Genomic DNA, 27,757 nt, shown 5'->3' with positions numbered 1-27,757 from the left:
GATTGAATGAGGCTTACGGGGGCCCCTTTCTGTGTGCCGTCATCATCCGGGGCATCTTCGGGGTGGGTGACTACGAAGACCCCTTACAGACAGGATGCCATCAAACAAAACCGATATAAAATTTAGTAATTAAAGAGGTAGATTCACCAAAACGTGAATATTTTGGGAAAGGACGGTGAGTTCAGTTGAGCATTCCTGATGAATTATAATTGGATAGGTAGGCAGTGGTAAGTCTGTAGACTCCCTCCACCTCAAGGCCCAACATTCTTCATTGAGTTTCCTCTGGCAGATTGTTGTCTCCTATTCCCATCCCTCCCCCATAGGCCTGGCTTAATGCAAAGTAGGAACATGTTCATGTTTCAAGAGCCAGATCGAATGTTCATAGCTATCTGAAATGTATATTACTGGCTGTACCGTGACCGGGATGAGTGTCACCATTACTGGCTGTACCGTGACCGGGATGAGTGTCACCATTACTGGCTGTACCGTGACCGGGATGAATGTCACCATTACTGGCTGTACCGTGACCGGGATGAGCGTCACCATTACTGGCTGTACCGTGACCGGGATGAGCGTCACCATTACTGGCTGTACCATGACCAGGATGAGTGTCACCATTACTGGCTGTACCATGACCGGGATGAATGTCACCATTACTGGCTGTACCATGACCGGGATGAATGTCACCATTACTGGCTGTACCGTGACCGGGATGAGCGTCACCATTACTGGCTGTACCGTGACCGGGATGAGTGTCACCATTACTGGCTGTACCGTGACCGGGATGAATGTCACCATTACTGGCTGTACCGTGACCGGGATGAATGTCACCATTACTGGCTGTACCGTGACCGGGATGAGCGTCACCATTACTGGCTGTACCGTGACCGGGATGAGCGTCACCATTACTGGCTGTACCGTGACCGGGATGAGTGTCACCATTACTAGCTGTACCGTGACCAGGATGAGCGTCACCATTACTAGCTGTAACATGACCGGGATAAGTGTCACCACTACTGGCTGTACCGTGACCGGGAGGAGCGTCACCATTACTGGCTGTACCGTGACCGGGATGAGCGTCACCATTACTGGCTGTACCGTGACCGGGATGAGTGTCACCATTACTGGCTGTACCGTGACCAGGATGAGTGTCACCATTACTGGCTGTACCGTGACCGGGATGAGTGTCACCATTACTAGGTGTACCGTGACCGGAATGAGTGTCACCATTACTGGCTGTACCGTGACCGGGATGAGTGTCACCATTACTAGCTGTACTGTGACCAGGATGAGCGTCACCATTACTGGCTGTACCGTGACCAGGATGAGTGTCACCATTACTGGCTGTACCGTGACCGGGATGAATGTCACCATTACTGGCTGTACCGTGACCAGGATGAATGTCACCATTACTAGCTGTAACATGACCGGGATAAGTGTCACCACTACTGGCTGTACCGTGACCGGGATGAGCGTCACCATTACTGGCTGTACCGTGACCGGGATGAGCGTCACCATTACTGGCTGTACCGTGACCGGGATGAGTGTCACCATTACTGGCTGTACCGTGACCGGGATGAGCGTCACCATTACTGGCTGTACCGTGACCGGGATGAGCGTCACCATTACTGGCTGGACCGTGACCGGGATGAGTGTCACCACTACTGGCTGTACCGTGACCGGGATGAGCGTCACCATTACTGGCTGTACCGTGACCGGGATGAGCGTCACCATTACTGGCTGTACCGTGACCGGGATGAGTGTCACCATTACTGGCTGTACCGTGACCGGGATAAGGGTCACCATTACTGGCTGTACCGTGACCGGGATGAATGTCACCATTACTAGCTGTACCGTGACCATCCCGGGATGAGTGTCCCGTGACCAGGATGAGTGTCACCATTACTGGCTGTACCGTGACCAGGATGAGCGTCACCATTACTAGCTGTACCGTGACCAGGATGAGCGTCACCATTACTGGCTGTACCGTGACCAGGATGAGTGTCACCATTACTGGCTGTACCGTGACCGGGATGAGTGTCACCATTACTAGCTGTACCGTGACCGGGATGAGCGTCACCATTACTGGCTGTACCGTGACCGGGATGAGCGCCACCATTACTAGCTGTACCGTGACCAGGATGAGTGTCACCATTACTGGCTGTACCGTGACCAGGATGAGTGTCACCATTACTGGCTGTACCGTGACCGGGATGAATGTCACCATTACTAGCTGTACCGTGACCATCCCGGGATGAGTGTCCCGTGACCGGGATGAGTGTCACCATTACTGGCTGTACCGTGACCGGGATGAGTGTCACCATTACTGGCTGTACTGTGACCAGGATGAGCGTCACCATTACTAGCTGTACCGTGACCAGGATGAGCGTCACCATTACTGGCTGTACCGTGACCAGGATGAGTGTCACCATTACTGGCTGTACCGTGACCGGGATGAGTGTCACCATTACTAGCTGTACCGTGACCGGGATGAGCGTCACCATTACTGGCTGTACCGTGACCGGGATGAGCGCCACCATTACTAGCTGTACCGTGACCAGGATGAGTGTCACCATTACTGGCTGTACCGTGACCAGGATGAGTGTCACCATTACTGGCTGTACCGTGACCGGGATGAATGTCACCATTACTAGCTGTACCGTGACCATCCCGGGATGAGTGTCCCGTGACCGGGATGAGTGTCACCATTACTGGCTGTACCGTGACCGGGATGAGTGTCACCATTACTGGCTGTACCGTGACCGGGATGAGTGTCACCATTACTGGCTGTACCGTGACCGGGATGAGTGTCACCATTACTAGCTGTACCGTGACCGGGATGAGCGTCACCATTACTAGCTGTACCGTGACCAGGATGAGTGTCACCATTACTGGCTGTACTGTGACCGGGATGAGTGTCACCATTACTGGCTGTACAGTGACAGGGATGGGTGTCACCATTTTTAGGTGTACCATGACCGGGATGAGTGTCACCATTACTGGTTGTCCCGTGACCAGGATGAGCATCACCATTACTAGCTGTACCGTGACCGGGATGAGTGTCACCATTACTAGCTGTACCGTGACCGGGATGAGTGTCACCATTACTAGCTGTACCGTGACCGGGATGAGTGTCACCATTACTGGCTGTACCGTGACCGGGATGAGTGTCACCATTACTGGCTGTACCGTGACCGGGATGAGTGTCACCATTACTGGCTGTACCGTGACCGGGATGAGTGTCACCATTACTAGCTGTACCGTGACCGGGATGAGTGTCACCATTTTTAGGTGTACCATGACCGGGATAAACCTCACCATTACTAGCTGGAACGCTTCACAGACATATTCCCGGATGTATATCGGTGACGTTCACGTCTGTCCCATATCTGAGGTGTCAGGAATAGGTTAATAAAGGAGTTTTAAGTCCTTAGAAGCTTTGAGACCTGGGCCTATAAGGAGCTCGGAATGGTAATCTCTTTAGTAGTGACCTGAATAGAGGGAACCTGCCAGCTCTTGAGATGGTGTGTCCCAGGACAAGGGGATGGTGCGGCTCTGCCATTAAGATGGGGTGTCCCAGGACAATGGGATTGTGAGATGGGGTGTCTCAGGACAATGGGATGGTGCGGCTCTGCCATTGAGATGGGGTGTCCCAGGACAATGGGATTGTGAGATGGGGTGTCTCAGGACAATGGGATGGTGCGGCTCTGCCATTGAGATGGGGTGTCCCAGGACAATGGGATGGTGCGGCTCTGCCGTTAAGATGGGGTGTCCCAGGACAATGGGATTGTGAGATGGGGTGTCTCAGGACAATGGGATGGTGCGGCTCTGCCGTTAAGATGGGGTGTCCCAGGACAATGGAATGGTGCGGCTTTGCCGGTGAGATGGGGTGTCCCAGGGCAATGGGATGGTGTGGCTCTGCCGTTGATATGGGGTGTCCCAGGACAAGGGGATGGTGCGGCTCTGCCATTGAGATGGGGTGTCCAGGACAATGGGATGGTGCGGCTCTGCCGTTGAGATGGGGTGTCCCAGGACAAGGGGATGGTGCGGCTCTGCCGTTGAGATGGGGTGTCCCAGGACAATGGGATGGTGTGCCTCTGCCGTTAAGATGGGGTGTCCCCTTTTACTGTAAAAAAAAAAAGATGGGGTGTCCCAGGACAAGGGGATGGTGCGGCTCTGCCATTAAGATGGGGTGTCTCAGGACAATGGGATGGTGAGATGGGGTGTCTCAGGACAATGGGATGGTGAGATGGGGTGTCTCAGGACAATGGGATGGGGTGTCTCAGGACAATGGGATGGTGAGATGGGGTGTCCCAGGACAATGGGATGGTGAGATGGGGTGTCTCAGGACAATGGGATGGTGAGATGGGGTGTCTCAGGACAATGGGATGGTGAGATGGGGTGTCTCAGGACAATGAGATGGGGTGTCTCAGGACAATGAGATGGGGTGTCTCAGGACAATGGGATGGGGTGTCTCAGGACAATGAGATGGGGTGTCTCAGGACAATGGGATGGTGAGATGGGGTGTCTCAGGACAATGAGATGGGGTGTCTCAGGACAATGAGATGGGGTGTCTCAGGACAATGGGATGGGGTGTCTCAGGACAATGAGATGGAGTGTCTCAGGACAATGGGATGGTGAGATGGGGTGTCTCAGGACAATGGGATGGTGAGATGGGGTGTCTCAGGACAATGGGATGGGGTGTCTCAGGACAATGGGGTGGTGAAGATCTGAGAGAGGTGGACCCCGTAGTCTATGTTCAGTCGTCCCGTATTATGGGGCTCCACCATTGAGAAGGATACACATTTCCCAGCTGGGCCGTTTTTGTGGTACTCGGCTTGCAGCGTGAGCGATTCCTGAAAGCTGAGCCTGTTCCTCTGTCATTGGACTGAGTCTCTAGTTAGCTGCAGAGAGGTGGGGGTCTGCTTACTCAGCACCCGCACTACAGTCCCGGCTACTGGATGCTTACCTTGACCTTATACTGGTATTGTACTCTGAATGGAACGTGACCTTTCCACGTCTTCTGGGAAATGACCCCGAAAAACCATCCGTAGAAATAATGAGATATCGGGATCACACCATCTGTGAAATGTGAGGCTCATTAACACAGAGACAAGATTTGGGATCTCTCCGATCCCTTCATTGAGATCAATACGTCTGGAAATGTAAAGCCTGAAGAAGAGAACCAAGTCATCCCCAAAATCTTTTATCTGGTAGAGGGGATCACGTGTACCCCACACAGGGCTGTTGTTAGAAATCATGGGGCCCCACACAGTCTACCTGGCAGGGCCCCCCTTCCCGGGCCCCATACAGTCTACCTGGCAGGCCCCCCCTCCCCAGCCCCATACAGTCTACCTGGCAGGGCCCCCCTTCCCGGGCCCCATACAGTCTACCTGGCAGGGCCCCCCCTCCCTAGCCCCATACAGTCTTCCTGGCAGGCCCCCCCCTCCCCGGCCCCATAAAGTCTACCTGGCAGGGCTCCCCCTCCCCCACACAGTCTACCTGGCAGGGCTCCCCTCCCCCACACAGTCTTCCTGGCAGGGCCCCCCCCTCCCCAGCCCCATACAGTCTACCTGGCAGGGCCCCCCCCTCCCTGACCCCATACAGTCTACCTGGCAGGGCCCCCCTCCCTGGCCCCATACAGTCTTCCTGGCAGGGCCCCCCCCTCCCCAGCCCCATACAGTCTACCTGGCAGGCCCCCCCTCCCTGACCCCATACAGTCTTCCTGGCAGGGTCCCCCCTCCCTGATCCCAGCGTGTCGCAGTAAGCCGGCCCACCGCCTACGCCCAGTGCATATATACGCCCAGACATGCGCCCGTCAAGTGCAAAAGCACACAAACATTTTTGGGTGCTAGTACTTTTGCATTTGGAGCCATGTCTGCACCAGTGACTGGTAAGGATAGGAGGAAGAAAAATGTCAGCCCTGAGGAGAAGGCAATTCTTGTCGAGGACCTCTCCAAGTACGGCCCGTGCCTCCATGGGGCACTGAGTGGCACGACCAGTAAGGTCCAGAAAGATGAGATGCTGCTGGAGATTACGACGCAGGTGAATGCCCTTGGCGTGGCGGCTAGGACCCCCGGGGACATAGCAAAAAAAAAAATCAATGATCTGCGGCGTCTGGTGAAAGAGAAGCTGGCCACGATCAGGAAGCATGCCAGGGGCACATGAGGTGGACCAGCCGCTAAGATTACCCTCACTCCTGATGAGTTGGTCATTGCTCGATGCCTGGAGTGGGAGCAGGTTGAGGGCCTGAAGGGCTATGATTCAGTTGATCAGGCCTTGAGGTCAGGTAAGTGTGTTTTATCTCTTATCCGGTGTGTATCATGTGAGGGGGTGGAAGGGAACATGTGACAAGTGTGTGGGTCCACCAACATGGGAATGCTTTGTGTCATCCACAGATGTGCTGGAGGGTGCTGGGCCGTCGTCGGCTGCTGGGCGACCCATGCCATCCCTGGAGGAGAGTGCCCCCACCTCACCTCTAGAGGAAGTAGAGGAGAAGCAGGTCACTATGGAGGAAGGTTTCTACCTTGTGGACGAGACCCTCATCCCAGGACCCTCCCAAACCATCTCCCCCCTCAGGGATAGCCCCTCAAGGGCCTCCTCCCCCCTCAGGGATAGCCCCTCAAGGGCCTCCTCATCCAGCCGGCCCCAAGCCACTCCTGCCCCCAGGAAGGCTACCCGCAAAACCAGGGGTGATCCGGTTGGCTCGGAGGAGAATCTGGCGAGGGACCAGGCCAAGCAGACCCGCTATATGGGTGCTTTAGTGGGTGACCTGCACCGAGTGGCAGAGAGCCTGGCTTCCTCGGCCCAGACCCAGGCTGCCTGTACCTTGGCTGCCCAGCTGGCTGCTCAGACAACCTCCATCAGTGACAGCCTGCAGGATCTGAGTGGAAACAGCACAGCTATTGTGACCTGCCTGGGGGAGCTGCAGGCCACCACATCAGGCCTTGTTACAGAGGTCAGGAGCCTGGCGCAGGCAGTGCAGGCAAATACAGCTGCCATGCAGGTGGAGGGGAGGAGCCTGGCAGCAGCCGTGCAGGCGGAGGGGAGGCAGACACGGCGCCACCAGCGCAACACCACCAGCGGATGCAGGCGGAGACCAATAACTTTCTCCAGCGCATTGCCCTGGCATTAGAGGGCAGGCAGCCAGCCAGGGAGAGACCGGGGATGATCCTCCTGCAGATGCCCCTCCCCTCCACCTGAGGCGGCTCCCCCTAGGCAACTGAGGCCCAGGAGCCGTGGCACCATGCCTGGCCCACGACAGGGCAGATGAGTGCATTTTTTCTCTTTTTCTTTTATACTCACGTGATGAGTTTTATTTTTATTTGTATACTCAGGATATGAGTTTATTTATTTTTGAAAAGTATGCACACGGTCAGTAGTGCAGGCTACAGTGTGACTGGTGTGTGAATGTGGGGGTGACAGGTATCTGCCAGTAAGGTGTGTCACCCTGGGTCGTCGGGAGAAGTTATCCCCATGACCCGTGTGAATGTGGTATGAATGGACAGCGACATAATTGGGGCCTTGGCGCTGCGTTGCTGCTCCCAAGTCCTGCATGGTGGACTTGGGCTAATCCAATGTGATGTGGTGTGTGTGAGCTAGGGACCACAGTGGTGTGCATGCGTGCATTGTCCGTGTGACATGATGAATGTGTGTGTTTAACGTGCAAAGATGCGGTCCACGAGGCATCTCCTGATTGCTGTTCCCTCAGCAGATGGGGTAGCCTCGGGCAGGGGGGGAATGTCTGGTTCGGGGGTCAGGTCATCACGTATGTTACTCTCCAGGCCCTTTCTCATGGCGAAGTTGTGCAGCACGCAACATGCAGCGATGATCTGGCACACAAAGTTTGGGGAATACAACAGGGTCCCCCCGGAATTATCCAGGCATCGGAAACGGGACTTCAGGAGGCCAAATGTGCGTTCCACCACTGCACGGGTACGTATGTGTGCAGCATTGTATCTTCTCTCTCCTGGGGTTTGGGGGTTCCGGAATGGAGTCATGAGATGGGGCCCAAGTGCATATGCAGAGTCACCTGGAAGGGAAAAGAGAGGAGGATGTTAGTCATGCATGTGCCCCTCGTGATGTCTGCATCATGGGGGGGGGACAGTCATACCTGACACCCATGTCACTCACCAACCAGCCAGCTGTCCCCATACATGTTCTGTTCAAATTCTGTTGGGATGTCGCTTTGACGGTATATGTAGCTGTCATGGCTGGCCCCGGGGTGTTTGGCACGGACGTCCCATATGAGGCATTGGGCATCGGCTATCACCTGTACGTTGATGGAATGCCACTGCTTACGATTGCGGTATATGTGCTCTGTGGCACGGGGGGGGGGGGCATAGTGCCACATGTGTGCAATCAATGGCTCCCACAGTGCGTGGGAATCCGGCAATTCTGTAGAAATCCTGCATTGCCTTCTGCCGCAGGTCCTCCTGGGTGGGTCTGATCCGCAGGTCCTCCTGGGTGGGTCTGATGATGTGGTGGGACATGCGTCTGAGGATTGCGGGGACAACCTGGTGCACACATCTGCTCATGGTGGATTGTGATATCCCAGCCACAGCTCCACTTGTACGCTGAAAAGTTCCACTGGCGAGGAAATAGAGTGTTGCCAGGACCTTGACCAGTGGCTGCACTGCATGTGAGGGGTGTGTCTGGCTGGTGATGTCATCATGCAGGGGTGTGGCTAATTCCAGGATGGCATCAGAGCTGAATCTGAAGATGCGATACACCTCCGAATCACCCATGCCAAAGACGTTCATGCGCGTGCGGTATATCCTCTCCTGTGCCCGTAGACGCAGTAGTGCTATGACCACGGCTGCCCCTGGCATGTTGGCACACAGATGTGTTGTCCTGCAAGTGTGGGTGCTCAGCTCGTCCGTAACGCTGCTGTAGCTGCTCTCCAGCTGACCTGTGCAAGTCTGGTGCAAAGTTACCCCTGTTTTATGAGGGGTAACTTTAGGCCGGACGTACAGCTTACGCGCACCACGCGTAGCCTGCGCCGACCAAACGTAAGTTTCTGAATCGCCGTATCTCCCTCATTTGCATATTTGAATAGGAAATCAATGGGAGCGCCAGATGCGTCCAGCGTAAATATGCGCCCACGATACGCTGGCGTAGGAAATTTACGCCGGTCGGAAGAAGCCTATTTTCAGGCGTATCTAGTTTTCTGGGTACGGCGCACAGATACGACGGGGCAAATTTGAAGGAGGTCAGGTGTGGTGACAGCGGAGGAGTATGCAGGCTTGGTTTTTGGGGAGTCAGTGTGCAGACCGGGTGAGAGACGTAGTGCACAGGCATGAAGAGAATGGTGGTGAGAGCGAGGGGGGGGATAGGGTTCAGGTAAAGAGGTGGGAGACGTGGTGCGCAGGCATGGAGAGAATGGTGGTGAGAGAATGTGGAGAGCTGGTGGTGAGAGCGAGGAGGTGGTGGAAGGGGGGGACGACAGGGTTCAGGTGCAGAGGTGAGAGACGTGGTGCGCAGGCATGGAGAGAATGGTGGTGAGAGTGGGTGGTAGGGGGTGCAGGAGTGAAGGGGCCATGCAGATGGAATACAGATGTGGTAATAAGAATCAGGAGTAAATGGGGTCAGGAACCCTGGTGGGCTGGGCGGGCCTGCAGGTTAGTTGATGAGACTGGGGGGTGGCATCCATGCTGATATATGCAGTATACTGTGTATAATGTATTATCTGTAAATTTAAAATTCTTCAGTTATTCATAAAGATTATTTCCTGGAATAATCAGTAAACCAGAAGCTGAGCTGGAAGTGTCCTGGAAGATGAGGGTAGAAGGCGAGGGTGGAAGACGAGAGTGGAAGGGTTGAAGATGAGGGTGGAAGGCGAGGGTGGAAGGGTTGAAGACGAGGGTGGAAGTGTTCTGGAAGACGAGGGTGGAAGGGGTGTGAGGACTGCGTGTGGCTCAGGAAGCTCCGGACTCTGAGCCCCTTTTATCAGCCTCCTCGGTGGGAAGCTTAGAGGTCATGGCTGCTCTCTATCCCAGGTAAAGGCTCCTTAACTCCAATCTTATTATGTGCTTACACAGATAACCTTCCCGATGTACGTCAGCACACGCACTCACTTTCCCCCCCACCACCACCACTGAACACCGTCTGGCTGCTCGCAGAGAAGATTTAGGCCGGAGAACATCGCTTAGTCAGCTTCTTGTAGCCCAATACAGCTGACACACAAGAAGGGAATGTGGAGGAACATGGTAGCTTCAGCAATGGTGTGTGGGGGACAGGCAGCGATCGTAGTCTGGTCATCCGACGTTTACTCGAGCACTGGGAGGTGGAGGAACGTGGTAGCTTCGGTTGTGGTGTGTGGGGGACAGGCAGCGATCATAGTCTGGGCATCCGACGTTTACTCAAGCACTGGGAGGTGGAGGAACGTGGTAGCTTCGGTTGTGGTGTGCGGGGGACAGGCTGCGATCATAGTCCGGTCATCTGACGTTTACTCAAGCACTGGGAGGTGGAGGAACGTGGTAGCTTCGGTTGTGGTGTGTGGGGGACAGGCTGCGATCATAGTCTGGTCAGCCGACGTTTACTCGAGCACCGGGAGGTGGAGGAACGTGGTAGCTTCGGTTGTGGTGTGCGGGAGACAGGCTGCAGTTGTAGCTCTATCAATCGACCATTTGCTCAAGAACTTGGCAGCTTCCACCTTGGCGTGTAGTGGACAGGTAGTCATTTTAGCTCAGTTATTTGACCCTTTTACACGCAAACTGGGAGATGGGGGACACGGCGACCATCCTGCCATTGTACCTCAGTCAGCCAACCATTTACTCATGAACTGATTGGTGGAGGAACGTGGCAGGTTTGACCACGGTTTGCGGTGGACAGGCTGCCATTGTAGCTTGATCCACTGACCATTTACACAAGAACTGGAGAGTGGAGGAATATGGCCGCTTTGGCCGTGACATGTGGTGTGCAGGCTGTGATTGTAGCTCGATTAGCCAATCTTTTACTCAAGAATTGGAAGGTAGAGGAACATTTCATCTTTGGCCATGGTCTGCGATGGACAGGCTGCGAATGTATCTAAAGCCTCGTACACACGGTCAGACTTTCGGCCAACAAACTTCAAAATCAGCAAGTTTTCAAATTTGTCCGATCGTGTGTACGCTCCATCGGACCAACTTTTTCGGGTTTCATTGGACAAAAAGTTCGGTCTGCAAACTGACAAACTTTTCGGCAACAAAAGTCCGATGGTGCCTAGTCCGACCGTGTGTACAGCAAGCCATCGGACTTTTGTACAAAGTGCAAATACGCATGCTCAGAACCAACAATAGCAGAAGTTAACCAAAGGGTGGCGGTAAAGAGCAGAAAAAAACACGTAATGTTGGGAAAGTTTTAGAAAAGTCCAAGCGTGTGTATGCTATGGGTGTGACCGGACAACTCCCTTAGGACAAAAATCCAAGGGAAAGTTTGTTTGATGTCCGACCGTGTGTTCGAGGCTTTAAGTCCGTTTACTCCTGAATTAGGAGGGGCGGCTTGGCACACCACATACAGCTTTTGGTGAATAGCCGTCACCTTCACAGCCATGGCCAAACATTGGTATCTCCCCGACGTGCACGCCTTGTGTCAATAGCTCGCTCCCAGACAGTTCAGCTTTCTATGGTGTGGATACATGTAAATATGGCGTGTCTCCGGGAAGGTGTGCCGTGATGAAGGGATGACAACCTGCCAGCTCCGGACTTGGAGCTCAGCCTGAATTTGTTTAGTTTATCATCATTGATGACATTGTAAAGTTCTTGGTGTAAAAATATTACTTCATCCAGAACTATTTTAGCAACTGATAGATAAAAACGAGGGCTCCTTATATCAGATGGGGTGATGAGGTCTCCACCACCTTCCAGACTCCATCCCTCCGCCGCCTTCCAGACACCATCCCTCCACCGCCTTCCAGGCTCCATCCCTCCAACGCCTTCCAGACTCCATTCTTCCACCGCCCTCCAGACACCATCCCTCCACCGCCTTCCAGACTCCATCCCTCCACCGCCTTCCGGACTCCATCCCTCCACCGCCTTCCAGACTCCATCCCTCCACCGCCTTCCGGACTCCATCCCTCCGACGCCTTCTGGACTCCATCCTTCCACCGCCTTCCAGACTCCATCTCTCCGACGCCTTCCAGACTCCATCCCTCCACCGCCTTTTAGACTTCATCCTTCCACCGCCTTCCAGACTCCATCCCTCCACCGCCTTCCGGACTCCATCCCTCCACCGCCTTCCAGACTCCATCCCTCCACTGCCTTCTGGACTCCATCCCTCCGACGCCTTCCGGACTCCATCCCTCCACCGCCTTCTAGACTCCATCCCTCCACCGCCTTCCAGACTCCATCCCTCCACCGCCTTCCAGACTCCATCCCTCCACCGCCTTCCAGACTTCATCCTTCCACCGCCTTCCGGACTCCATCCCTCCAACACCTTCCGGACTCCATCCTTCCACCGCCTTCCAGACTCCAACTCTCCGACGCCTTTCAGACTCCATCCCTCCACCGCCTTTCAGACTCCGTCCTTCCACCGCCTTTCGGACTCCATCCCTCCACCGCCTTCCAGACTCCATCCCTCCGCCGCCTTCCAGACTCCATCCCTCTGTCTCTTCCAGACTCCATCCCTCCACCACCTTCCAGACTCCATCCCTCCGTCTCTTCCAGACCCCATCCCTCCACTGCCTTCCAGACTCCATCCCTCCACCACCTTCCAGACTCCATCCCTCCACCACCTTCCAGACTCCATCCCTCCGCTGCCTTTCAAACTCAATCTGGAACCGAGATATCACTCTGATGTCTCTCCTGTGTTGTATGTTCTTTGGCTGCCTCGTGTTACAATCTCGAATTTCATTCGCCCTCCAGGAACATCCAGAAGTCACTTTACAGGTTTGAGTCCCTGTGTGACGGTAGCGGCATTGTTGTGTAGTGAGTGCTGCTGTGTGTCAGACGGTAGATTTTATTACACATATAAACTGACGTATCACGGCATGGAATGTTATACTGCTGCACGGTGTGGAGTCACACGTGGATTTCCTGGGTGTAGTCTCGGTGCAGGTATGTCCAGCATGCAGGAATTACCATTTATGAGGAGAGCATCATACAGAACATAAGGCCACCATGTGACAGTCACCCTCCATGGAGCCACCCAAAAGTCTCCTCCCATATCATCACACTGTGTCCTATAAACCACCGAGAGTCACCCTCCATGGAGCCACCCAAAGGTCCCCTCCCATATCATCACACTGTGTCCTATAAACCACATCACCGAGAGTCACCCTCCATGGAGCCACCCAAAGGTCTCATCCCTCATCATCATCACACTGATTGTGTCATATAAACCACATCACCGAGAGTCACCCTCCATGGAGCCACCCAAAGGTCCCCTCCCATATCATCACACTGTGTCCTATAAACCACCGAGAGTCACCCTCCATGGAGCCACCCAAAGGTCCCCTCCCATATCATCACACTGTGTCCTATAAACCACCGAGTGTCACCCTCCATGGAGCCACCCAAAAGTCCCCTCCCATATCATCACACTGATTGTGTCCTATAAACCACATCACCGAGAGTCACCCCACCACCATGGACATACCAGGCCAGCTCCGGAGCCCGGGCTCTTCTCCCGGTGAAGGGACGGCCTGTAGATCCAGTTATCGATATTAGTAGAGTAGGATTTGGTTCTGATGGTGCCTCTGATCAGCAATAAAGAACCAACGTGAAGACGGAGACGTTGTCATTTATAGAAGAAATGCAAATCAACCCTCTTATAAATAGAAGTGTTTTCCTCCAGGTGTGACTTCACTGCGACTCAGCTCTGCCGATTCATCGTGTGCACAGTGAGGAAGTGACAGTTCACCGGGACTGCCAAAGATCCACCAGACCAACAATACTGTTCATACAATGTGATCCTCGTCTGTGTGCCCGATCCCAACCTGTGTGCCCGATCCCAACCTGTATACCCGATCCCAACCTGTGTGCCCGATCCCAACCTGTGTGCCCGATCCCAACCTGTGTGCCCGATCCCAACCTGCATACCCGATCCCAACCTGTGTGCCCTATTCCAACCTGTGTGCCCGATCCCAACCTGTGTGCCCTATCCCAACCTGTGTGCCCTATCCTAACCTGTGTTCCCGATCCCAACCTGTGTAATCGATCCCAACCTGTGTGCCCTATTCCAACCTGTGTGCCCGATCCCAACCTGTGTGCCCTATCCTAACCTGTGTTCCCGATCCCAACCTGTGTAATCGATCCCAACCTGTGTGCCCTATTCCAACCTGTGTGCCCGATCCCAACCTGTGTGCCCTATCCCAACCTGTGTGCCCTATCCCAACCTGTGTGCCCGATGCCAACCTGCATACCCGATCCCAACCTGTGTGCCCGATCCCAACCTGTATACCCGATCCCAACCTGTGTGCCCTATCCCAACCTGCATACCCGATCCCAACCAGTGTGCCTGATCCCAACCTGCATACCCGATCCCAACCTGTGTACCCGATCCCAACCTGTGTGCCCTATCCCAACCTGCATTCCCGATCCCAGCCTGCATACCCGATCCCAACCTGTGTGCCCTATCCCAACCTGCATACCCGATCCCAACCTGCATACCCGATCCCAACCTGTGTGCCTGATCCCAACCTTCATACCCGATGCCAACCTGTGTGCCCGATCCCAACCTGTGTGCCCGATCCCAACCTGCATACCCGATCCCAACCTGTGTGCCTGATCCCAACCTTCATACCCGATGCCAACCTGTGTGCCCGATCCCAACCTGTGTGCCTGATCCCAACCTTCATACCCGATGCCAACCTGTGTGCCCGATCCCAACCTGTGTGCCTGATCCCAACCTGCATACCCGATCCCAACCTGTGTACCCGATCCCAACCTGTGTGCCCTATCCCAACCTGCATTCCCGATCCCAGCCTGCATACCCGATCCCAACCTGTGTGCCCTATCCCAACCTGCATACCCGATCCCAACCTGCATACCCGATCCCAACCTATGTGCCGTATCCCAACCTGCATACCCTATCCCAACCTGTGTGCCCGATCCCAACCTGCATACCCGATGCCAACCTGTGTGCCCGATCCCAACCTGTGTGCCCGATCCCAACCTGCATACCCGATCCCAACCTGCATACCCAATCCCAACCTGCATACCCGATCCCAACCTGTGTGCCTGATTCCAACCTGCATACCTGATCCCAATCCCAACCTGTGTGCCTGATCCCAACCTGTGTACCCGATCCCAACCTGTGTGCCCGATCCCAACCTGTGTACCCGATCCCAACCTGTGTACCCGATCTCAACCTGTGTGCCTGATCCCAATCCCAACCTGTGTACCCATTCCCAATCTGTGTGCCCGATCCCAACCTGCATACCCGATCCCAACCTGTGTGCCCGATCCCAACCTGCATACCCGATCCCAACCTGTGTGCACGATCCCAACCTGTGTGCCTGATCCCAACCTGCATACCTGATCCCAACCTGCATACCTGATCCCGACCTGTGTACCCGATCCCAACCTGTGTGCCCGATCCCAACCTGTGTGCCTGATCCCAACCTGCATACCTGATCCCGACCTGTGTACCCGATCCCAACCTGTGTGCCCGATCCCAACCTGTGTACCCGATCCCAACCTGCATACCCAATCCCAACCTGTGTACCCGATCCCAACCTACATACCAGATCCCAACCTGCATACCCGATCCCAACCTGTGTGCCCGATCCCAACCTGTGTACCTAACCTGTAGAGTGTGATCCTAGTCTGTGTACCCGATCCCAATATGTGTACCTAACCTGTAGAGTGTGATCCTAGTCTGTGTACCCGATCCCAATATGTGTACCTGACCTGTACAGTGCGGGTTCCAACCTGTGTAGTGATGGTTCATAACCTTCTCACCTCAGATCACCCCCAGTTCCTGCACTTTCACACCTCAGATAATCCCATTTCCTGCACCCTCATGCATCAGATCAACCCCATTCCTAAAAATTCTCATCTTCATTGGTACAGGGCCGGCACCTGAACCCATTTAACGTCATGGCGGTGGATGGGCAATAGGCGCAGAGCGGAGGCCGGGCATTGTCTAGTAAGTTGTCAGTTATAGCCAATGGCAGTAGTGCTGTATTTTTAGGGAGAAGGAGCCCACAGTCCCCTAAAGGGCCACTCCGAGCCTGCATATGTGACAATCTTCTGGGTGCCACCAAAACTTAGAATGAGTGTCCATACTGGCACACGTGCCTTAGGTTGCCTATCCCCGCTCTAGGTGGTCGTATTGAGCAAAGCTTCCATCTATGGGTATGTTTGGGCTAATAGAAACCTACCTGCTGCCCACCATCCATGGAGAAGTGACCCGCTCTGAACCTGGGATTGGTTCTGGATAGAGCAGGTTGTCACCTCCTGTCCCAGAGACATTCATAATTCTTTCTAGCTTTATCCATAGAAATGGTGACACTTTACCTTCCATTATATCGGATGGTTTGGTTCCACCGCTCAATAATCAGTATAAAAATAGGGCGAGCCGGTCTTCTAATGCCGCGTACACACGCTCGGAATTTCTGACCACAAATGTTCGATGTGAGCTTTTGGTCGGAAATTCCAACCGTGTGTAGGACATTTGAGAGTTGGTTCTCAAATTTTCCGACAACAAAATCCGTTCTCGCAAATTCCGATCGTGTGTATGTTTGAGCCAACATTCCATCAGAAAAAAATCCACAGTTTTGTTGTCGGAATTTCCGATCGTCTGTACGCGGCATAAGGGTGGATGATATGGGAATTGATGGGATCAGGAAGGGTTCCCACCCTCCTCTCATTGGGCATAGTTGCCCCAGGTGGGGGGAGTTGTTTTGCCTCCTCTGGAGTACGATGATGAAGCTGGCCACAGCCCCGATGTCTTTTTATGCGCCTGTGTATTTCGGTGAATGGAATCCTCGCTGATCTCATGTAAATACAGCCGAGAACCTGGAATTAAACTTTCATGGAAGTGAATGAAGATTAGAGAGCGCGGGCCTCCCTGCTGGTGACTTCCCGCTGGTGACTTCCCGCTGGTGACCTCCCGCTGGTGACTTCCCGCTGGTGTATTTTGATCTATCAGGAGAGTAAATAAGATGTAGATGAGATTACAGAGGCGATACGAGTTCTTCACTTACAGGTATCGTGTTCAGCCAACGCGGCTCGCTTCCTGCGACTTATCATTCAGGCGCCAGCAATCTCCTCTGTTACCATACAAGTGTGCGCAGTGCCAGTTACCATAGAAGTGTGTGTGTGTTCCCCTGTGGGCAGTGCCAGTTACCATAGAAGTGTGTGTGTTGTGTGATCCCATGGGCAGTGCCAGTTACCATAGAAGTGTGTGTGTTGTGTGATCCCCTGTGGGCAGTGCCAGTTACCATAGAAATGTGTGTGTTGTGTGATCCCCTGTGGGCAGTGCCAGTTACCATAGAAGTGTGTGTTGTGTGATCCCCTGTGGGCAGTGGCAGTTACCATAGAAGTGTGTGATCCCCTGTGGGCAGTGCCAGTTACTATAGAAGTGTGTGTTGTGTGATCCGCTGTGGGCAGTGCCAGTTACCATAGGAGTGTGTGTTGTATGATCCCCTGTGGGCAGTGCCAGTTACCATAGAAATGTGTGTGTTGTGTGATCCCATGGGCAGTGCCAGTTACCATAGAAGTGTGTGTGTTGTGTGATCCCCTGTGGGCAGTGGCAGTTCACCCATGTGTATGTGGGGAGGTGTGTGCGTGGTCGGCTGACACCTGGAAAGGGTTAATCACACAGAACCATCTTGTCTCTTTCAGGTATCCCTCTGCTCGGTTTCTTCTTCCTCCTCCCTCTTCAGATTCCTTGGCGTCAGTTGGCGGTACCATGGCTCGGTCTGGTCCATTATCTGGCCTGCGTCAGCCCCCAGTTGGGCAGCGTTCTCTACCACCTCTTCATGAACCACCATGGTGGGGCATCCGTCTACCGCAAGCTGCTCACCCTGGACATGTGCGGGATTTGCCTCGTTAACACGTTAGGTAAGTTCCGACGACTGTTACTTCACTTTATAAAGGAGCGGCTCTCTTCCCAATGCGACTATAGTCACTTCCACAGTGTACACCCAACAGCCAAGCACAGGAAGCAATGAGCACAGGAACCAATGGGCACAGGAACCAATGAGCACAGGAACCACTGAGCACAGGAAGCAATGGGCACAGGAACCAATGGGCACAGGAACCAATGAGCACAGGAACCAATGAGCACAAAGCATTTCATTAGAGGATAAAAGATATACTCAAAAACAGTGCAAATCATAGCATTTTATATAACTGAGGAACTAGAAGCAAGCCCATCATAGAACTTAAGTTCAGAAGGACAATAATACCAGGCCGACGCGTTTCGGGGGGGATATGCCACCCTTATCATAGCAAACCCTAACCTCTGATGAAGCGAGCATGTCCCTGAAACCCGTCAGCCTGGGATTATCATCCTTTTGAACCTGGAGGAGTTCAGTGATGGACTTGCTTCTTGTTTATGGGTCGTATACTCGACATCGCTATGATTCACACTGGTTTTGTTGAGTATACCTTGCAGTGGCGGGGCCCGTCCATTAGGGAAGAGACAGGACGGGGGGGGGGGGGGGGGTCTTACCACTAGTACCTTGTATTTTTTATCCTCTAATAAAGTGCTTGGGATAATGCACCAGGCTTGTGTGCCCTTTGTTCTTTTTGTTGTTTGAGCAGTACAAGGTTCCCCGCTCTTGAGGGCTGCAATGCCAGGATCACCCAGTCCATGTTGTACAGTGCTCATTATCATCATCAGGAGTACTGTGTCCAGCTTCTGCAAGAACTTTTATGCCGCGTACGCACCATTGGAAATTCTGATGATCTGCCGATATGGTTCCGGTTAACGAGAAAGTTCCTTTAAGGACTGCGCAGGCGCAATCCTTGCCGACGGAAATCTCCGAACCTCGGCCGGCATCCAGGGCGACGTGGAATTTGAGGAAAGTGGCCAGTCGGCCTCACGTGCTCGCTCCGCCTCCTGGCTCTTTTTTTAACATCCTCCAATCCACGGGGATGATAAAGCGGGAGTTCACCCGAAAACTAGATTTTTAACCTTAGATTGAGGCTCATTTTGTGAAGGGGAATCGGGTGTTCTTTTTAAATGGAAGCCGTACTTACTGTTGTAGAGAGCGATCTTCTCTGCCGCTTCCGGGTAGGGTCTTCGGGACTGGGCGTTCCTATTTGATTGACAGGCTTCCAACGGTCGCATACATCGCGTCACGATTTTCCGAACGTCGGTGCGCAGGCGCCGTATAGAGCCGCACCGATGTTCGGCTACTCGTGACGTGATGTATGCGACCGTCGGAAGACTGTCAATCAAATAGGAACGCCCAGTCCCGAAGACCCTACCCGGAAGCGGCGGAGAAGATCGCTCTCTAAAACGGTAAGTACGGCTTCGATTATAAAACACCCGATTCCCCTTCACAGAATGAGCCTCAATCTAATGTTAAAAAAAAAAATTTCGGGTGAACTCCCGCTTTAAGGAATGAGCCTGGATGCCGGCCGAGGTTCGCAGATTTCGGTCAGCAAGGATTGCGCCTGAGCAATCCTTAAAGGAACTTTCTCGTTAGGGGAACCTTAACAACAAGTCAACGGCAAGAAAAGTTCGATGTGAGCTTTTGGTTGGGAATTCCGACCGTGTGTAGGCTCCATCGCGCTCCATTCCGACAGCAAAAATTTGAGAGCTGGTTCTCAAACTTTCAGACGGGAAAAGTTCTTGTTGGAAATTCCGATCGTCTGTATGCAATTCCAACGCACAAAAATCCTGCGCATGATCGGAATCATTGAACTTCATTTTTCTCGGCTCATCGTAGTCATACATACGTCACAGCGTTCTTGACGGTCGGAATTTCAGACAAGATTTGTGTGACCGTGTGTGCGCAACACAAGTTTGAGCCAAAACTCCGTTGGAAAAAAATCCACAGTTTTCTTGTGGGAATTTCCGATCGTGTGTACGCGGCATTAGCGCTGACCATAGTGAGAGCCAAGGAAATGAAAGCTGTACAGAATAGTTCAAAGCGCCAGATCCTCGTTCCTGACAACTTCATGTCAGCAGACGGATGGGTGACCTCCTCGCCTATATCCCCCCGTAGAACCATACATAAGACGGGCGCGGTCTACGTCTAGAAAGACATCACCACTCCTAGTTCAGAGAGATTCCTAAACTGGGCTTTTAGGGCTAGTTTCAGCATACTCTTACGGCGGCGCAGCATATCGTATTTATGCTGCGCCGCCGTAAGTTTGAGAGGCAAGTGCTGTATTCACAAAGCACTTAACTCCTAAGTTACGGTGGCGTAGCATAAATGGGGCCGGCGTAAGCGTGCGTCATTCAAATGATGTTGAGGGGGGCGTGTTTTATTTAAATTAGGTTGACCCCGCGTATTTTACGTTTTTTACAAACAGAGCATGCGCCGTTCGTGAAAAAATCCCAGTGCGCATGCTCGAAATTCCGACGCAAATCGTGCTTGAACGTAAATTAAGTCCAGCCCTATTCGCGAACGACTTACGCAAACGACGTAATAAATTAAAATTTCGAAGCGGGAACGACGTCCATACTTAACATTGGCTGCGCCACCTAATAGCAGGAGCAACGTTACGTCGAAAAAGCCTTACGCAAACGGCGTAAAAAACTACCGCCGGGCGCACGTACGTTCGTGAATCGACGTAACTAGGTAATTTGCATATTCTACGCCGAAAACAACGGAAGCGCCCCCTAGCGGCCAACGGAATATTGCACACAATTATACGGCGCCGCATTCAAGTTACATCGGCGGAGGAAGCCTATTTTTTAGACGTATCTGCCTTGGAGAATCGGCGTAACGATACGCCGACGCAGATTTGAAATTACGGTGGCGTATTTGAAGATAGCGTATGCTGAATCTAGCCCATTGAGTAGATAATACAGCTAAACTGGCAATCTCATCGTCCAATAAGAGTGCCCTTCCTGGTCACAGAGGAATTCTCATTGGACAGCAGTAGGCCATAGGTAGCCCTTCTGGGAAAGTTGGGCCCCTGAAGAAGTATCCTGTAGTTGGCTCTTAGGCCGCTCACATTGAAAAGTTTAAAGCGGAGGTCCACACAAAAATGAATCTTACGCTGTCTGGATTCCTCCCCTCCTCCGGTGTCATATTTGGCACCTTTCAGGGGGGAGGGGGGAAGCAGATACCTGTCTAAGACAGGTATTTGCACCCACTTCCGGGCATAGATCCCTGCATTATCTGCAAGAGTCTACGCCACGTCCGCCCCCCCTACCTTCTGGGAGACACACAGGTCTTAGAAGACAGCAGGGATCAGTGGCATTGCGCAGCACGAGTCACGGCAAGTCGCGCATGCATAGTAGGGAACCACGAAGCGTAGTCGCAGGGCTTCACTTCCTGATTCCCTTACCGAAGATGGCGGTGGCAGCACCCGAGAGCTGAGGAATAGATCGACTTCGGGGGCGGACATCGCGGGCGCGCTGGACAGGTAAGTGTCCTTATTTTAACAGTCAGCAGCTACATATTTGGCGCGACCTCGGCTTTAAGTGCAGAGATTTTAATTGTTACTCACGCTGGTGTTTGTCTTCCCCCAGGTGCTCTCCCCATCATCTATTGTACCCTGCTGTGCTACCCTTCCTCGCGGAGCTTGTGCCTCTTGGTGTACTCCGCCTTGTCAAGTTACGTCATCTTCTGCGCCGTCACCGCGCAGAGCAACGTGAGGCGATTCTGTTCGTTCACCTGGCAGGCCGCCTTCCGTTTCTTCTTCTTCTACCTGCGCTGGGCCGGACTGGGCTCTGGCCATCCATCCTCTCTACGCTGCTACCTCCTGATGGATAGCTTTGCCCTGCTCGGAGGGATCATCAATATCTCCCGCCTCCCCGAGCGCTTGCGCCCCGGAAAGTTTGACTACTGGTGCAACAGCCACCAGATCATGCACGTCCTGGTGGTAATCAGCATCTTATACTTGCACTGGGGAGTAACCTCTGACCTCACGTGGATAAGCAGCTATTCCTGTTCTCCGGAGTGAAGCCGGCAACAAAATAAAACTCTAGGCATAGGTAGCTTAGAACCGGCATCAGCCGCGGACACGCGACAGGGAGTAGAGGACGATATAAGTAGCTGCACACGTAACCAGCAAAAAAAACTACTGAAGTAGAACTGGCGTTGCAAAACTTGACACAGTGGCACTCCGACTTCTGTGGATAAGAGGGGGGAGGGGTAATTTAATACTAAGAATGTCTACTTCAAATTTGTGTCTTTATTACGGTCACAAATGTGGGTGAATGTAGTTTTCACATATCAGTATTAGCCAGAGATGAGCCTTTGCACAGACACAACTGTGATCTATTGAATGACCTCCCTACTCCAGCCCGTGTCATGGAGACCTGTGGGGTCAATAGAATGACCTCTCTCATTCCAGCCTCCTGTTGGGGGGGGAACCTGTGGTGTTTTTGAATCGTGATTAACGAAATTACCTCTCCATTCTGGCCCCAGCTTAGGGAGACCTATGGACTTTCGAAATTGTGATCAAAAGAATGACTTCTCCACTCCGGCCCCAGGTTAGGGAGACCTATGGCCTTTCAAAATTGTGATCAATAAAATGACTTTTCCACTCCAGTCTTCGGTAAAGGAGACCTATGGCCTTTCAAAATTGTGATCAATAGACTGATTTCTCCACTCCGGCCCCAGGTTAGGGAGACCTATGGGCTTTCCAAATTGTGATCAATGGAATGACTTCTCCGCTATGGCCCCAGGTTAGAGAGACCTATGGGCTTTCCAAATTTTGACTAATGGAATGACTTCTCCGCTATGGCCCCAGGTTAGAGAGACCTATGGGCTTTCCAAATTTTGACCAATGGAATGACTTCTCCACTCTGGCCCCAGCTCAGGGAGACACATGGCCTTTCCAAATTGTGATCAATAGACTGATTTCTCCACTCCAGCCCCCAGTAAAGGAGACCTATGGGCTTTTAAAATTGTGATCAATAGAATGACTTCTCCACTCCGGCCCCCAGGTTGGGGAGACCTATGGCCTTTCAAAATTGTGACCAATGGAATGACTTCTCCGCTCTGGCTCCAGGTTAGGGAGACCTATGGCCTTTCCAAATTGTGATCAACGAAATGACCTCTCCTCACTAGTCCGATGTATGGGAGACCAATGGGATTTATATATTGAGAGCAACAGACCGACCTCTCCAGCCCCATGTTAGGGAGACCAATGGAATTTATTTATTGTGAGCAATGGCATGACCTCTCCCCACCAGTCCCATGTTAGGGAGACCAATGGGATTTATTTATTGTGAGCAATGGCATGACCTCTTCTCACTGGCCCCCGTTAGGAAGACCTACAAATTGTGATCAATGGAACGATCACTCCGCTCTGGGATAGGGAGACATATTTGGTATCTGAATGGAAATCATTATGCTGACCGAGCCCTTTGGCCCCACTGGGGAGACTTGTGGGATTTCTGAATTGTGAACAATAACTTCTCCACTCCCACCCAGGGTTAGGGAAACCTTCAAGATTGATATAGTGTTAGCAGTGGAATGACCTCTACACTGGCCACGGGTTAGGGAGACCTGCAGGATTTCTGTATTCTGATCAATGGAATGACCTCTCTTCACCGACCCCAATAGGGAGACTTGTGGGGTTTCTGAACTGTGATCTACTGAACGACCTCTCCACTTCGGCCCCCATGTGAGACTTGCAGGGTTTCCAAATATTTTCTATATTAACATACAGCAGATGGCCAGTTGGCTGTAACATGGTGCAGAACTTAGCCAAATGGCCGCAGAGCCCAGAAGACACAATGACGTCTATGTGTGGACGGACGGATATATACGTCTTTTGTATGGAGTCTTTAACGTTCATGTACAGGTCAATCTCCGGTGCGTCCCACCATGGCGTTGTTTTCTGACCTTGTGTCGTTGGGTTGTGCTAATTCCGTTACACTTTAGTCTTATGATGATATGCTCCAGCCGCAGGATCCGCGCTCCTCACGTCCACCAATGATAAGGGGGTGTCATGGCTGCTTTCTAAAGGGAAACTAAACTCTACCATTAAAGTCCACCTTACATAAAGGTCCATAGATGACCAGCCAATCAGGAGAACATCACATTTTGTTTTTTGCCAACATGGAGCAGTTGCTGCTAAAGTCTTAGTTGGGGTGCTGGGATTTGCTCTACGCTGTGCCAGGCTGAGGTCTCCACTAACCCGTCTCAACCATAAAAGCTCTTGCAAGCTCCTAGCCCTCTACCTTTTAGACAATAGCCATGGAGAAGGGTCAAGACATGACGTTTTTGCCTCATGGCAACTAGTCTTCTGGAACGAGGCTTTGGATTCACTCTGCCGGGATTCAGTAATAATGGTTGGCGACTCCTACCAATAAGGGAGTGGAATGCTGGAATGGAGCCAAAATAGCACCAGCTTCAGTGGGTAGCATAGCCGGCTGGTGAGCAAACTCATTCCAGGAGCTTGGACTCTAGACTCCTCCATTGGACATGTTGACAATTTTTGGGGTGTAGAACAGACCGCTTTAATCCCTCCAGCCTTTATAGTTACACATGGAATGGCCAGTCAGTGCCGTGTAGACAGTAGCAGGTTTCCTGTCAGAAGGGCCCTTAAATGAAGGCTAGGGGCATCATGGCTGCTTCCAAAAAGGTAATAGTTCCATTCATCCCTCACACTGAGGGGCCAGTCGGTGCCAGGCAGATGGTAGCAGGGTTTTAAGGGTGTCATGGCTGCTTCCATAGTTCCTATCAGCCTTCACTCGGACGGGCCAGTCAGTGCCGGGTAGATGGTAGCAGGGTGTCATGGCCACTTCCATAGTTCCCTTCAGCCTTTACTCAGAGGGGCCAGTCAGTGCCGGATAGGTGGTAGCAGGGTGTCATGGCCGCTTCCATAGTTCCCTTCAGCCTTTACTCAGAGGGGCCAGTCAGTGCCGGATAGGTGGTAGCAGGGTGTCATGGCCGCTTCCATAGTTCCCTTCAGCCTTCACTCAGAGGGGCCAGTCAGTGCCAGGTAGGTGGTAGCAGGGTGTCATGGCCGCTTCCATAGTTCCCTTCAGCCTTCACTCAGGGGGCCAGTCAGTGCCGGGTAGATGGTAGCAGGGTGTCATGGCCGCTTCCATAGTTCCCTTCAGCCTTCACTCAGAGGGGCCAGTCAGTGCCGGGTAGATGGTAGCAGGGTGTCATGGCCGCTTCCATAGTTCCCTTCAGCCTTCACTTAGAGGGGCCAGTCAGGTGGTAGCAGGGTGTCATGGCCGCTTCCATAGTTCCCTTCAGCCTTCACTCAGAGGGCCAGTCAGTGCTGGGTAGATAGCAGGGTGTCATGGCCGCTTCCATAGTTCCCTTCAGCCTTCACTCAGAGGGGCCAATCAGTGCCGGGTAGGTGGTAGCCTGTTTCCTTGGCTATTCACGTTGAGGAAAGGGCAGTAAATGAAGGCTGGGAAAGACATGTTCATCATTATGCTGCTAAACCTGATTCGGCCTTTTGCTCCAGATCTTAAAATTCGGACATTGAAATTTGGAAAAGGCAAATACATTTTTACAAGCTGCCCTCAGAGGCCGAACATCAGCTATTGTCTCTACCCACAGACACAACCCTGCTCTGTACTACACACCTATCCACGTCAGAACCACACGGGGGAGGTGGGTTAAATCTGGGAACCTCCCTCACACCTTCTGTTGTTGGTGGAGTCGCCTTACACCCCATGCTGCAGCCTCTTCTCTAGAATAAAAAAAAGAGACTTTTTCTGGGAGCGGAGGGTGGCTGGAGCATATCCTGCAGGGCTTTGCACAAGGCCAGTATTACTGATGCAATAATAAAAATTATTTTATGACACCTGAGTCCTTCTTGTCTTTTTTTTTGTATGTGTGCGTGTTATGGATCTGTGATGGCACTCACACACGAGCTCCGCAGAGACAGACCACCTCTGCTACAAGAGGTTCTCACACACACGAGCTCCGCAGTGACAGACCACCTCTGCTACAAGAGGTTCTCACACACGAGCTCCGCAGAGACAGACCACCTCTGCTACAAGAGGTTCTCACACACGAGCTCCGCAGAGACAGACCACCTCTGCTACAAGAGGTTCTCACACACACGAGCTCCGCAGGGACAGACCACCTCTGCTACAAGAGGTTCCTCAGGCACAATACACTATTCTCACACACGAGCTCCGCAGGGACAGACCACCTCTGCTACAAGAGGTTCTCACACACACGAGCTCCGCAGGGACAGACCACCTCTGCTACAAGAGGTTCTCACACACACGAGCTCCGCAGGGACAGACCACCTCTGCTACAAGAGGTTCCTCAGGCACAATACACTATTCTCACACACGAGCTCCGCAGGGACAGACCACCTCTGCTACAAGAGGTTCCTCAGGCACAATACACACGGTTCTCACACACGAGCTCCGCAGAGACAGACCACCTCTGCCACAAGAGGTTCTCTCACACACACACACAATACACTCTATTCTCACACACGAGCTAAGCAGGGACAGACCACCTCTGCCACAATACACACACTATTCTCACACACGTGTTCCGCAGAGACAGACCACCTCTGCTACAAGAGGTTCTCACACACACGAGCTCCGCAGGGACAGACCACCTCTGCTACAAGAGGTTCCTCAGGCACAATACACTATTCTCACACACGAGCTCCGCAGGGACAGACCACCTCTGCTACAAGAGGTTCCTCAGGCACAATACACACGGTTCTCACACACGAGCTCCGCAGAGACAGACCACCTCTGCCACAAGAGGTTCTCTCACACACACACAATACACTCTATTCTCACACACGAGCTCCGCAGGGACAGACCACCTCTGCTACAAGAGGTTCCTCAGGCACAACACACACGGTTCTCACACACGAGCTCCGCAGAGACAGACCACCTCTGCTACAAGAGGTTCTCTCACACACACACAATACACTCTATTCTCACACACGAGCTAAGCAGGGACAGACCACCTCTGCCACAATACACACACTATTCTCACACACGTGTTCCGCAGAGACAGACCACCTCTGCTACAAGAGGTTCTCACACACACACGAGATCCGCAGGGACTACAGCAAGAGCCTGTATTCCTGTGATGTGGAAGCAGACCCAGCCCCCGTCAGTAGGGATGTGGAAGATTTGAATAGGATGGAGGATTTAGTATGGACCTTGCGGCAGAAACGGGGGGGGGGGGGGGCTATTTGGAGACATGGGAGGAATGGAATCGTTTTAAATACTCAGGAGGGGAAAACCTTCATAGATTTAAACTGACTGGTGCAGGTGGAGCTCGGGGAGGGTGGGTTCCCCCTCTTTTTTTGGGGGGGGGGGGGGGTAAAAAAAAAAAAAGCAGACGGAGATAGGGATAGAAAGCATCCCCATCGTCTTGAGGACAAGAGTCTACCTTGAGGTGAGGGGGTAGATATGCCTAATTGCGGGTATTAGGGAAATTTAAAGATCAAGAGGAGGAGCATCATGATTAGGGCTGGGTTATTGTTGGTTAATAATATGAAGAGACAATAGAGGGAAGGAGGAGGAGAGGTTACAGGTCAGGAGAAATACATAAACTGAGATATAGGAGTTGAGATTGGTACATATCTGTAATGTTTGTGTCCCTTCCCTTTCTTCTGTGCCTGGTTTAAAGCAATGGTGTACTCCTCCTGTTCCCGTTTGCTTTAAAATTAAATAAAAGTAAATTGAAAAAGAAAAATAGCACAGACAGTATACACACCACGTAGCTTTAGGTGCACACTGCAGA

At 52.6% G+C, this 27,757-nt stretch overlaps 1 protein-coding gene across 2 annotated transcripts in view; it reads left to right on the top strand.

The window, feature by feature from the left end:
• PAQR4 (progestin and adipoQ receptor family member 4) overlaps nt 1-25,832 on the top strand; it is a 38,674-nt gene extending 12,842 nt beyond the window's left edge. Inside the window, exons 2-4 of one of the 2 annotated variants that reach the window (XR_005750258.1) lie at nt 17,769-17,987; nt 21,583-25,231; nt 25,370-25,832. Coding sequence is in view for 1 of the 2 variants with exons in the window: in XM_040355831.1 (XP_040211765.1) it covers nt 17,769-17,987; nt 21,583-22,016 (653 nt within the window). In the remaining variant the exon portion in view is untranslated. The other variant, XM_040355831.1, reaches the window with a different exon arrangement.
• The last annotated feature ends 1,925 nt before the right edge of the window (nt 25,833-27,757 follow it).

This window comes from Rana temporaria, chromosome 6, assembly GCF_905171775.1.
Source record: "Rana temporaria chromosome 6, aRanTem1.1, whole genome shotgun sequence".
In the NCBI taxonomy this organism is placed as follows: Eukaryota; Metazoa; Chordata; class Amphibia; order Anura; family Ranidae; genus Rana; species Rana temporaria.
The sequence above is the reverse complement of the archived record's forward strand: the minus strand, read 5'-3'. Positions and strand labels throughout refer to the sequence as shown.